The sequence below is a fragment of the Cebus imitator genome, unplaced genomic scaffold, assembly GCF_001604975.1.
Source record: "Cebus imitator isolate Cc_AM_T3 unplaced genomic scaffold, Cebus_imitator-1.0 Scaffold277, whole genome shotgun sequence".
NCBI classification, from domain to species: Eukaryota; Metazoa; Chordata; class Mammalia; order Primates; family Cebidae; genus Cebus; species Cebus imitator.
The window spans coordinates 1626352-1639923 of record NW_016107592.1 but is presented as its reverse complement, the minus strand read 5'-3'; the positions used below and the strand labels follow the sequence as shown (position 1 = coordinate 1639923).

The following is a 13572-nucleotide window of genomic DNA, read 5'->3' as shown; positions in this document are numbered from 1 at the left end:
TAACACCTAAAAAATCTTTTCAGAAAGTCTCTCTCTCTCTCTCTCTCTCTCTCTTTTTATTTATTTATTTATTTATAAATGAAGAATGTGACTTAGCCTGATGAAAATTCCATGTGGAAAAATTTTGTAAGGTGCATTTGAGGCAGGGTGCAGTGGCTCACACCTGTAATGCCAGCACGTTGGGAGGCCGAGGCAGGTGGATCACGAGGTCAGGAGTTTGAGACCAGCCTGGCCAACATAGTAAAACCCCATCTCTACTAAAGTTACAAAAAATTAGCTGGGCCTGTAATCCCAGCTACTTGGGAGGCTGAGGCAGGAGAATCACTTGAACCCGGGAGGCAGAGGTTGCAATGAGCCAAGATGGCCTCATTGCACTCCAGCTTGGGTGACAGGGTGAAACTCCATCTCAAAAAAAAAAAAAAAGATGCATTTGGGTTACATGTTGTATTTATTTTTTTCTGCTTTTTCAGGAGATTTTGGATCAGCTGGAGTCACTCAAATTAGAAAATTGTCATCTTAATGAAATGGTGATGAAATTGGAATTGGGTTTGCATGAGGTACATAAATAGAAACTTAAGTTTTTTTTACTATCCAAGCCTTCAAAAAAAACCACTTTGTAAATATTGATATTATAAAGAGAAGGTTAAGATCAACTTAGAAATTTTCTCAAAGAAAATGAAGGCAAAACAATGCTGGAAGTGAGCAAAATATGCCTTTCCACTCCAGTAGTAGGAAGGTATTTTTTATATTATGTATGTGATAAAATATACCTACAGTCTGTGTTCTTAGTTGGAAGAATTTATATGACAGACTTAGCGTAGTACCTGGCACTTGGTGAGTATTATTGTTGTTAATGATTATTATTTTCATTTTATCTTTTTAGAAAGTATTGTCTTTAAAATAATTTAGTTTTAATTTTATTTCTACAAGATATAGTTCACATAATAAAATATTTTAGAATCTTTTATATTCAAAGAATTTTAGTACGTGCTATAATGAACACAGGATGAATAAGATAGCTTTCTTGCTTTTAAGAGAGATTTTGGATCAGCTGGACTCACTTAAATTACTCTAGCCTTTAAGAGACAAATCTAGTAGCAAGGGTAAGAAATGCATACAAGCTTCTGTGAAACCAAAGAGAACATGATTACCCAACAGTGAGTTACAAACAGTACAGATGCCCTTGTAACTATTTTGTTACAAAATTCATATAATTTGCAAAATGACTCATCTATTCTGACCCATCTTTTCTTGGTGTAGGTCAGATGTCTCAAAATTGTATAAATGCTCTTTTCCTGCATTTCCAGAGAGTATTCCTCCAAAAAGATATATAGTTTAAAAGGTGCTTCCTCTTTGCTCTCACAAGTTCTAATTCTACAATCCTGGATTGTGGATACTGGGGTGGAAGAACATGCAAAAGGCCATACAGTACCTTATTTCAACTGGAAAAATGGGGGATTAATTTTGTAATCTTTCAAAAGGGTAAGATTCTGCAAACATCATGAAGCCATAAAGGATTTTACAACGTAAAAATGTGAACGTTCTGGATGGCAAAAGGCCTCATTAAAAAAGAATAATAGGGAGAAAACAATCTATAATCAGACAGAAGGTTAATATGAATTAATATATAAAAATTTCTTACAAAGATAATAAGGAAGAGATAATCCAGTAGAAAAGTAGGCAAAGGATGTAAATAGATACTTCACAGAATTAATATAAATGTCCAGTAAACAAAGAAAAAACTCTTCAACCTCTCTAATAATCAAAGCAAAATAAATCTACATTCTTTTACTAATTGCTTTGATAATGACGTTTAAAAACTAAAGTGTGTATATATATACCTTTAAAAGCTAAGCTCTCTATATATATGTACTTTATATATATATGTACTTTGGTGTGTGTGTGTGTATATATATATACTTTAGTGTATATACATATACATATATATACACACACTAAAGTATATATATGTGTGTGTGTGTATATATACACTTTAGTGTGTGTGTGTGTGTGTGTGTGTGTGTATATAGCGCCAGTGTTAGGAGGATGTAGGGAAACAGATTTATTGTACTGTCAATGAGAAAGTGATACGGCGTTTCTAGAGGACAGCTTAGCAATATCCATCAAATGTATAAATACATATAGCCTTTAAATTCCTGGGTCATGTGTGTTTCTGATTTTGATAGTCATTGCTGAATTGTTTTCAGAATGGTCTTACCTATTTACATTCCCATAGAACCCATTCACTAGGAGCAAATGTGTACAAAATGGTCATTGCAGTATTGTTTGCAATATCCAAAATTTTGAAACAAACTAAATTTATTTAAATCATTAATAAATCATTAATTTGTGATTCTATTAAATATTACAGTCATTGAAGGTGGCAGATGAAAACATTCGTCTAATCTTGCTATATCTTCAAATCCCTCTAAAAATATCATGAAAGGATTTACTTTTAAAGCACAAACCCACAAGGTTGGGACTAATAGGAGAGGAGATAATAGCTAAACATTTTGTAAGGTGGAAGATGGAAGGAAGGAAAGAAGGAAGGGTGGGAGGGAACTTGATATCCCCTAATAAAGCCAATACTAAGCTAGTAGTGGAGAAATCCAGAAACTAAACTGATTTACACCACAGAATTCTGTAAAGTCTTAGGATTCAGCACTACTTGATTGAGAGACTTTTATCTTATGCAGTGATTATCTATTCATATTTAAGAATGAGAACTCTCAGGGGAACTTAAGCCAGACCATGACCAGAGAGTCTGTTCAGCTTAATTTCTCCTGAAACTTCCAGCTATCAATAATAGTGGTAATACTGTTCTTTCTTATACAGCTAGGTGTGTGCAAAACATGCCTGACAAAGGCAAGCGTTATCATGTTTTAGTAAGTATGTTTAATGACATCACACATCAAACCAGTGAAAACCCTGTCAGCAGTATAAGCTTTCTCTAGTTTTGAAATTATAGTGTGAATATATTGTGTATATAATTAAGAATAATTGTTAGAAAGTGCCCTTTTGCATTTTACCATGTAGGAAGCTGATGTTACTTTTACAAATGAATGTTTGGGTTAAATGTCTATTTTAATAAATTACCTAATTATCTTAATAATGAAAGCAACAGCTCTGATAAAATAAATGATTTACCATGTTTTAAAAACTGATAATAGTTTCATCTTAACTCATCTGTCCTGCAAATGTTCTTCCCTGATATTTTACCTGGCATTGGCAGCTTGTTGAAAGCTTTTGTAGCTTGTAGTCACTACTTGTACACAGATAGTTCACAGGTATATTTTAAAGTTTATGTTTTTGTTAGGAATATTATGTTTTTCAGACCACTGTTGACCAGCTTACTTTCAGATTTTTTTTTTTTTTTACAGAAAAGACCAAGCTAACCATGGTATTAAACTCCAAAGAAGATTACCATAACTTTGTAGAATACTAATTATTTTGTCATTAGAAAAAAAAAAATCACCCAGACTGCCATTTTTTCAAGTAGTGTCTTACCAGGAAACATCTAGAATTGAAGAACAATAAAATTTCTGATACCAGATCAGAATAGTAATTCCCACTGTATACTTGAATCCTGCTTTATCATGTCCAAATTTATATATCAGTAGATGCCAACGTTGTAGAAAAGTGTTTAAGATTAGAGAGTATTTATGTAAAAGTTGTCCCTGCCAGCCAGATTTTTTTTCTCAGAACTTTTTGTTCAAATTTCTTTCCTTGAACTAAGTCTCTGTTTTCTTCCCTTGGTATTCTGGGGTTATTCAACCTTCACCTTCTTGCAGAAGAAACATGGCTGCCATTTTCCTTCTTTTTCCCTGTTTCTGATTCCCTCTTACAGCTTTCCTCCATCCTGGTTCCATCATTCCTCCACCTCCTTCGAATTCCTTGGCACATAAGGAAGCCCATTGTGCTTCTAGAGTTCCACTACCATTTACTTGAAGGATTCTTTATTTCTGTTAGTCTTTGGAGGACTAAAAAGAAAGCTTCACTTTTTCTAAATTAAAACCATAGGTTAAATAATTACAACTAAAAAATACTGAATTTTCCAACCAGCAGTATCAGAGATCATAAGCATTCTTGTACAGATTAAGTGATTCTAGTATTCTTTTTTATTAGGCAAAAGAGATTTCATTAGCCGACCTCCAGGAGAATTATATTGAGGCATTAAATAAATTAGTGTCTGAAAATCAACAACTACAGAAAGATTTGATGAATACCAAATCTCAGCTGGAGATTTCTACTCAGATGTGCAAAAAACAAAATGACAGGATCTTTAAACCAACACACAGCAGAACAACTGAGTTCAAGAATACAGAGTTCAAGTAAAATTTCTTAAAAGTTTATTTAAAATGTGTATTGGTACAATATAATTCTCATTTCTTTGAAAATAATTTCTGACTTACAGAAATTAAATCTTCATCAAAGGACTCCGTGTTTAATTCTGAAGTATAGTGTGCACAAGTAAAGCTATGATCATGTTAAATTAATGAGGGGGAGGTGTATAGCATTTTCATTAAAGCTTTAGTTTTGTACACTCTGGTTGTCAGTGTAAACAACATGTGTATTACATGAGGCTTTTCATGCTCCCTCCCACCTCTTCAACTCCATTTGCCCCATAAGAAGTAGAATTTGGCTTTTTATAAAGAGCTACCTTTGTGATTTTAGTCAATTTGTTATAGGCTGTTACCATAAGCAATAGGCATTCAGTGAAAAGCCACCTGGCTTCAGCTCATACTATAAGTCTTACATGTTTTCCTACCCAGAGCATTTGCTGATACCCTCACCTCCATTCTTGTACCCACCCCAACCTGCTAGTGAGGTAAGGTGCCTTCTTATGTGCTCAGTACTTCTGTCCCAGCACTAACCACACTAGATTACTCTGGCAGCTTATCTTTCTTGGCTATATCATAAGTATTTGAGGGGGCAGGGACCTGGTAGTGGGGATTGGATCTTTGGGGCCTGAATGAATGAAAGAACACCTGATCTGATTAGGTGGCTAATTTTGTAAATTCTAGCCTTATTAGTTAGGCTGTTTGCTTAAGTGAAGTTCCTACATTTTTGTTGGAAAGAGAAAAGTTATTACAATTTTTCTATTTGTTTTGTTTTCTAATCTACCATCCAGGCCAACCCATGGCCAGCACAGACATGATGGAATAAAGATTGAGCACTACAAAACAGGTCTTCATTCTCCAAGAGGACGAGCGTTGGATAGTATAGATCCCATGTCCAGGGTGCTAAGCCCCCTGAGTCCTCAAATCAGCCCTTGCAGCTCTACCAGGTCTTTGACTTCCTACTCTCTGTGTAAAACTCACTCTTTGCCTTCAGCGCTAGATACAAATGAAGCCAATTTTTCTGACACTGTGTCTGAGAATATGAATGACCAAGAAGAGTTTATGTCTTCGGTATGGAAACTTTCTAATCTTATTAATTTGTTATTTTTTTTGGTTTGATTTTATTTTTTAAGGGTGAAGAGGGTGATTTTTTTTTTTTCCTTACTGGTTCTTTTATCATAGGTACTCTTCTCAGGTATCCCTGTCATACAGTTTTTGCTTATGAAGATACATTTGGCCAAGACTACTTTTTTCAAAATATATCCTAGTTCTGAAATATAAGTTAAAGGTATTAATTTGTCCTTAACCCTAATTGGAAATTCCCTTCCTGTCGTTTTCAGAGATGCTCAATTTTTTGCTGGACTGGTTAGTTTAAGAAATGTCTTTGGATGCCAGGATAGTCTTGAGGCACAGGCAGTGAAGGAGGAAAAGAGGAACTGCTGGAAAGGAGAAAGGGAGTGTGGAGGTGGAAGAAGGCTGTGCCTCTGATGTGTGCAGAGCATGGCTTGGGTGTCTGTGCTTAGGACACCATGCCATGCCAGTCCCTTGCTCCTTTCATTGCCGTGCAGGCTGCGCCATCTTTTTGCCTTCTGTGCCAAAGTACTTGCCATGGGCCCTTCATTTCCTATCACCAGCTATGGCCATATTGCTGTGAAAATGTAGTATTTTTGACTTATTATGTGCCACCAAGTCCTTGAAAGGTTTTCTTTTATTTCTTAGAATAAGTCCTCACTTCACTTTCTTCTTAAGTTTAACGGCAAAAATTGTTTGGCATTAAAACTTTCCCTGGGCTGAACTGATGTGTTAATATGCATAGACTTTCTCTGTTCCACTTAGTGTGAGTATCCATGTGTTTTGCTTCAGAAATGTCAGTGTGTTTGATTATGGGAAGTTCCCTTAGACTCCACTGGTGTAATACAATTGATCCTCATTATTCATAGATTTTGTATTTGTGAATTTGTCTACTCCCTAAACTCTATATCTCCCAAAGTCATTCGTGGACATAACGCAGAGTGGCAAAAATTTTGAGTGACCAATTTGCACAATCTCAGCCAAGGTCGAACTAGGCAACACTCTGCCTTCTTGTTCCTGCTTACGTGGAGGTGACCAGAAGTTGGAGATGGCAGGAACAGCGTAGTGTAGGGAAAGAAGCTCACCTCTGCGCCAGTTGGATGGAGTCTGAATCCCAACTTCGGCACCAGTTAGCGGGGTGGCCTCAGGAGAGTTACCACTTCGGAACCTCATGTCTCTCATGTAAAATAAAAAAATACAAAATCTACCAGAATGAGTTGTTCTAGGAGTTAGGATTATACTCTCTGTTTGTTGGGGGTGTGTATGTGTGTGAATTTGATGTATGTGTATATTTCCCCTGGGCCCAAAATTTTGTGTTTGCTAATTCAGTGTTTTGGGTGACTTCATAGAACACAACTACTACTATTGGGAATGAGTATTGACTACATATGGCATATGTTCTGTATTACCTTTCTAAAATCAGAATTCTGAAACATCACTAGACCCAAGGGTTTCAGATAGGGGACTGTGGACTGAAAATTTGGAGGAGAAAAAATATTGATTTTAGCTGGCATCTAATTTATTTTTGTTAAATTTTCTGTGCTTTAAAATCAAAGTGACATACTCAGGTTTTTAAAGTGAGTTTGAAATAATAGGCATTAACTACAGAAGGATATAGACGTCTAAATTGAAATATTCTTCAAACCGATAATTTACTTATGATATTTTACATTATGGCAACTTGGGTCAGAAAGGGAGAGATGAGTGTTAATTTTTGCAGAACTACTGATTTTTTTTCTTTTATTGCTCTTTTTAGGATAACAACAAAAAAAAGCCTCTTCAGAGAAAAAAAATCACCTTTTAATATGGCTAGTTAGAAAATATCATGAACAGTGTGTCATAGAAATGTAACACTCATTTACACATGTCAAAATTTGTCTCTCTTCCAGTGTTCCTTGCCTGTATCTCCCCTTGGTTCAATAGCTACCAGATTTTTGGAAGAGGAGGAACTGAGGTCTCATCACATTCTAGAGCGCTTGGATGCCCATATTGAAGAACTAAAAAGAGAGAGTGAAAAGACAGTGAGACAATTCACAGCCTTAAAGTAGCCTCTTAAAAAATCACAATCTTGGAAATAAAAATAAACACCAAAGAGTTACTGTCATCTGAAGTAGCAGCTCTTTAAAAACATGAACAGATAAAATTATAAAAATGATACATCTAAAGCAGTGGTGAAGAAATCTGAAAAACAGGTACTTTTGATAGGCATTTTCTCTGCACTGGTTTGTTTGAAGGACTTCTTCCAGCAATAACTTGTGAGAATAAAACACTTGCTAGACTTTTTTCTAATACAAATATTTATTATCATAAAGTGATACTTGCTGACTTAAATGTGAATAGCTATGTACTGTAATAAGGATTTTATGATACATGTTGAAAATAAAGTTAGGAACTTTCTTTAAGGGAAATGTGTAGAAGCATGAGTTTAGGGGTCAAACTTACCTGGATTGATAGACTGGTTTTGCCATTTACCAGCCAATCGGGTTGATTATTTACTGGGCTGGTAACCCTCCTAGCTAAGGGGCTGGTGATGTGTCAAGTTAGGCTGGCAGTGAGTAAGGGGAGTGTGCTGAAGAAACTTGGCAAGGAGTCCTCTCTTGCTCAGCACTCAAACAGAGGAGAGAGGTGAGGAGGGCAAGGTACTGGCTTTAGCGTGTGATACCCATGGAATATCCATTGGAAATACATGTTCAGCATCTGTGCTGCTGAGGACAAGTTTAGATGGGAGACAAAGATAGGGATGTTGACATGCTGGAGGCATTTGAAACCATGGGAGTTGATAAGATCCACCAGGGAGGCTGTGGAGAGAGAGAAGAGCAGGAGGCTGAGTTTGGGGCCCTGAAAGATACCATCATCTGAGGGGCACAGGAAATAGATCTAACAAAGGAACTAGAATGTGCAGTTAGAGATGAGATCAGTGTAGTGTACTTGCCAGCTCAAGGTTGTGGCTCCATGTGAATCCTCTTTGCCTAGTGGATCTTTCCCATCGCATAAAACATCCTGTTATTTACCCTTTTTAAAAAAAAACTCAATTTTTTTCATGTTCTCTGTCTACTGTCTGTATGTTTATTTGCTTCCCTTTACCCAAACACTTCTGGAAAGAGTTGTCTGCCGTGACTCTTTCCAGTTCTTCACCCCGCCCACCACAGTTCTTTCGTAACCCTCTCCAACACCACTTCCATTCCCAGGCTGCTTTCTTGCTCTTGAGTTTACCAGTGACCTAATCAGTGTCTGAGCATCATTCAGGACAGTTGGACCCTCTTTTGGCTTCTATGACCTAGAACTTGTGGTTTCCTCTCTACCTCATCCTTCATTCCATCTCATGGCTTTTCCTTATCTAACCTCTAAGTCAGAGGGCCTCCTAGAGCTCTGTCATTGGTTTTCTTACTCTGTATCCTCTTCCTTAGAAGTTTCCATTCCATTCTCAGGCTCTTCATACCACCTGTAGGCCAGTGACCCTTATTACTAATCTTGACCTCTCCCCAGAGCTGCTGTCTTATGTGCTATCTTTACTTGGATGTCAGACAAACATCTTGTTTCCGAGAGAGAACTCTTTATTCCCCCTCTCGCTAAGATTCCATGTCAGGACATAGCATTATGTCAGTTCCTAGGAGTTATTCTTAATTCCTTCCTTACCCACATCTCCATATCCAGTCATTTGGGAAGTCCTGTCATTTCTTCCCATAGAATCTTATCTCAGACTCAATCCTTTCCCCCCTGCACTTCTACCACCTGATCCAGACTACTTCTCTTTCACCTAGATTCTAGCAGTAGCCTCCTAACTGATAATACTCACACCAGTAACTCACGGAGCTTCCAAAGTTATCCTTTAGAATTGTAAATAAAACAGTGTCACCACTACTTCCCTTCAGACTCTTTGAAGGCTTCTTTTTTGTTACATTTGAGACTGAGTCTCACACTGTCACCCAGACTGAAGTGCAGTGGCAAGATCTTGGCCACTGCCCCTTACGCCTCCCAGGCTCAAGTGATTTTCTTGCCTTAGCCTCCTGAGTAGCTGGGATTACAGGTGTGTGCCACCAGGCCCAGCTAATTTTTGTATTTTTAGTAGAGATGGGTTTTCACCATGTTGGTCAGGTTGATCTGGAACTCCTGACCTCAAGCAATTCACCCGCCTCAGCTTCCCAAAGTGCTGGGATTACAGGTGTGAGCCACTGCGCCCTGCCCCAAGGCTTCTTACTGCACTCAGAATAAAATCCAAATGAATTATAGCCTACAGGGCCTTGATAATGTGGGCCTGCCCAATCACCCATTGCATCATCCTTTACTATGCTCCACCCGTGCTGGCCTCTTTTCTGTTACTGAGTGCAGCAAGCTTTCATCTGTTAGGGTCTTTCACTTTCAGTTTACCCTGAATATTTCCTTTGTCCAAATTTGTCAGAACATTTGACTGTAGTCTCTCACCTTCATTTTTTAAAAAAGATATATTAATACCAAATATTAAAATGTATCAAAACTAAATTTGAGTTAGTGTCTTAACACACATTTTACAAAATCTGTCAGTGATCAGGGTACCCAAATGAGATGAAAAGATTAGAGACCTGTAGTATACTTTTGGTGTTTACAGGTAATGTTTTATTGGGCAAGTTATCTCATTCCTCTTGTCTTGGATTCCCAATGAATTTTCATCTGGATTCCTGTGCAGATTTTAGCTGAAGAGGGCAAAGTTGACTTCCCGCTGTGAGCTGGACTTTACCTTCCCTTGCAGCCTCATTTGATCTCAACAAGTGTAGAAAAAACATTACATCACTCTGTGTTTCTATGACGCCTGCTTGACCCTAGACAATTCTTACCTTCTCTTTCATACATACACATAACACCTGGTAAACTGTGGGTGATGATTTTCTGCTTGCAAAACACTCAAGTCCAGTACCTAAATGTTAACAGATAAGAAAGATAACTACAAAATAAACTCCATGGTATGAGAACATAGGTTAAGCAAACAATTGTCATGAACATTGAAGTGTAGAATGACAAAGTTAGAAATGTGTCAGCTTGTTCCAAAACAGTTTGAAATAGTATATATAAATGTATCGAAAAGAAACAAACAGTGGAATCAGGACAGGGAAAATGAGGGTCGTAAACATTAATTCACTAATGAATCCAGTTGTCCAGTCCAGTTGCTAGAGGAAGTCAGCCAAGTTTCCCCTGAGCTTCAGTGGGGGGAAAGCAGAGGAGAAAACATTTACCTAAAAGTTTTATGGTGTCCGTGAGATTAAAAAAAAAAAATCATAGGCTTAAGAAAAGCACAGGTTTTTTTCTGTGTGTTTGAATAAGCGTTTTGTAAAGTATGTGAACATCCAGAAGAGAGGTCCAACATTTTCATAACTGGTAATAATAATCTGCACAGCTCCCCCACAGTGTGCTTCACTATAGGTTGATGGCATAAGGCTGACATCCAATTCAGAGGAAACGGTTCTGAGAGGGCCCCAAACATAATGCTGTAAAGCTCTTATGAAAGGGGAAAATTTAGAGGGATGATGGACTGCTTTAAAGTAATCTTTTGTAAAAGCTGTTTCTCCAGGGTGCAATTTTGATAATTCAAACAGTGTAGTTCACATCTTTTTTTTTTTTTTTCCTCTGTGAGGACCTAGAATTTGGGAATTTTATGTTGCCCATTAAGACCAGGTTCAATGATCTGACAATCATCCAATCAGAAGAACTTTTGCACTGCTCTTACGGAAAGAATGGAAGGCAGTAGTTGATGGGGGAAGGTCTAGGAACTCCTTGTTATTAAATGCAAAACATATAAACGTGCATGTGTGCATTTTTCTGGGGAGAAGATTCATAATTTTCATTAAATTATTGAAGGTGTCTGTGAATCAAAAAGAGATTAAGAACCATAGCTTTAGGGACTAGAGTTCTCCCAGAATGGTATCCCATTTTCTAGAGGGAGACATAAAATTGGAGGAGTCCAACCTCTCCCTTCTGGGGCTGAATTTTAAAGTGCAGTTGAATACTCATTCAAAATTTAAGCTTTTCAATAATAAAAAGACAATTCAAAAATGGACAAAAGATTGGAATAGACATTTCTGCAAAGATATACAGGTGGCTAATAAGCAAATGAAAAAGATATTCAACATCATTAGTCATCAGGGAAATGCAAATCAAAATCAAAATGCGATACCATTACACACCCACTACCATAAAAAAGATGGACAGTAACAAGTGTTGAAGAGGATGTGAAGAAATTGGAATGCTCATATGTTGCTGATGGGAATATAGAACAGTGCAGTCGCTCTGGAAGACAGTTTGGCAGTTCCTCAAAAATTTAGAGTTAACCATATTACCCAGCAATACCAATCCTAAATATATGCCTAAGAAAAATGAAAACATATCTACACAAAAAGTTGTACACAAATGATCTTAGCAGCATCATTCACAATAGCACCAAAGTGGAAGCAACCTAAATGTCTATCACCGATAAATGGATAAATAAAATGTGTATCCATGTAATGGAATGTTATATGGGAACAAAAAGGAGTGAAGTATTATACTACTGATGCCACAACATGGATGAACCTTGAAAACACTGTGCTAAAGGAAGAAGGCCAGCCACACAAAAAATCGCATGTTGTATGATTCCATTTATATGAATTGCCCAGAATAGGCAAATCTGTAGAGACAGCAAGTAGATGGGGAGTTGCTAGGGGTTGGTGGAGTGGAGCGGGGGTGGAGGATGGGGATAAGAGGATGAGGTGAAGCCTAAAGGGAATGGGGTTTCTTTTTGAGATTATGGAAATGTTCTAACATTGTGATGGTTGCATAACTCTGAATATAACAAGTAAAAACTGAATTGTGTACTTTCAATGGGTGAATTATATAGTATGTAAATTATATCTTAATAACTGTTACCAAAAAAAGCCTCTGATGCATGGCAGCACCTTAAAAATATCAAGTTTATATTAAGGAAATATCACGTATAGCACAAGCTATTCTAAAGTTTTCTATTTTCAGCTCTCAGTTCACATTCAGGAGTAACAGTGCTACCTTTCTTTAGAGAGTGGATGATCAAGCTCTGTCAATCATTGCTTGTGGTGTGGGGCGGGTCTGCAAGTGTGTGATATTGTAGGGCAGAGGGCCAGGGGCCTGCACACCGCAGAGGTTCCTGCTCCTCCGGGTGGGAGTTCAGTTTTGGTGCTGTTGCCTGCTAGGCAGGGGTACAGGCAGCAAAGTCCACTCATCAGCCAGGCAGTGTCTTAGCTAAGTGTATTCTAAGGAGGAGCTGCAGGAATACTTGGCACTAACCTGAGTGCTTAGAGGACTGTTTACAGAGCACTTTAGAGAGGGTTACAGACCACTGATGTGGAAATGTGAGCATATTGAACTTCTGCCCTAAGACTGCTTAACAAGACCCTCAATATTTCTATAAGCATGACTGGGCAAAGTAGAGAAAGAAAAGCCAAGTACATTACCTAAACCTGCTTTATTTCTTTGGCTGTGAGAAATGGATCAGCTATGACACTGTTTGAAACTAGTCTTCCCAGTCCTTTTCTGGAGTGGCTACTCCTTTGATGGGCATCTAGTGTGGATGGGCTAATCACCACTTCTTCCCTGAGCTGTCCTGATTCCTGTGGCACTGGCTTTGGGAGACAATGGAGGCCTCTCAGTGGGCCATCTCTTGGATTTGTCTTGCCATTGATGTGTAGCATAAACCCAAACAGCCTACCAGTCCCTGATTTTTCTGCAATCTAGGACATGTGTTTCAGATCCTCAGCTTAAATGAAATACAATAAACAAGACTGGAAGTATTATCTCCCAGTTAGTTTCTTCAGCCACAGTCAAGCACAGCCTTTGGTCCCAACAGGAGCACGCACTTCAACCCTCCAAGTCCCTGTGTAACCCAACAGGGCAGTGGCTGGGGCAGGAGCCCAGTGCTTCCCCAAGGATCCCCTCTCCTGGAAGACGGGCCCCTCAGCCCAGCATGGAACCCCAGCGGTAGCCTGCTCACACTAATAAATTCTGGACTGTGAGCAAAGGATGGGAAAGGTTCAATGTCTATGTAGACTAAGAAGGCATCACCTGATCTGTTTATTTTGCTCCAAAAAGGTTTAACACCTTTTATTGTTATTGTTTAATAACACCAAGCAATTCCAGACTTTTCTCAGGCAAAGTCATTCCTTAAATCCACATTCCTTAAATT

General features: G+C 38.0%; 1 protein-coding gene across 9 annotated transcripts in view; it reads left to right on the top strand.

Moving 5' to 3' along the window:
- CEP63 (centrosomal protein 63) overlaps window positions 1-7813 on the top strand; it is a 64147-nt gene extending 56334 nt beyond the window's left edge. For 6 of the 9 annotated variants that reach the window (XM_017501034.2, XM_017501029.2, XM_017501028.2 and 3 more), the window contains 4 exons: window positions 471-557; window positions 4126-4331; window positions 5132-5411; window positions 7301-7813. In XM_017501034.2, the coding sequence (XP_017356523.1) occupies window positions 471-557; window positions 4126-4331; window positions 5132-5411; window positions 7301-7459 (732 nt within the window). In that variant the 3' untranslated portion in view covers window positions 7460-7813. The remainder of the gene's footprint in view (window positions 1-470; window positions 558-4125; window positions 4332-5131; window positions 5412-7300) is intronic. The other 3 variants (XM_017501039.2, XM_017501042.2, XM_017501037.2) reach the window with 2 other exon arrangements.
- The last annotated feature ends 5759 nt before the right edge of the window (window positions 7814-13572 follow it).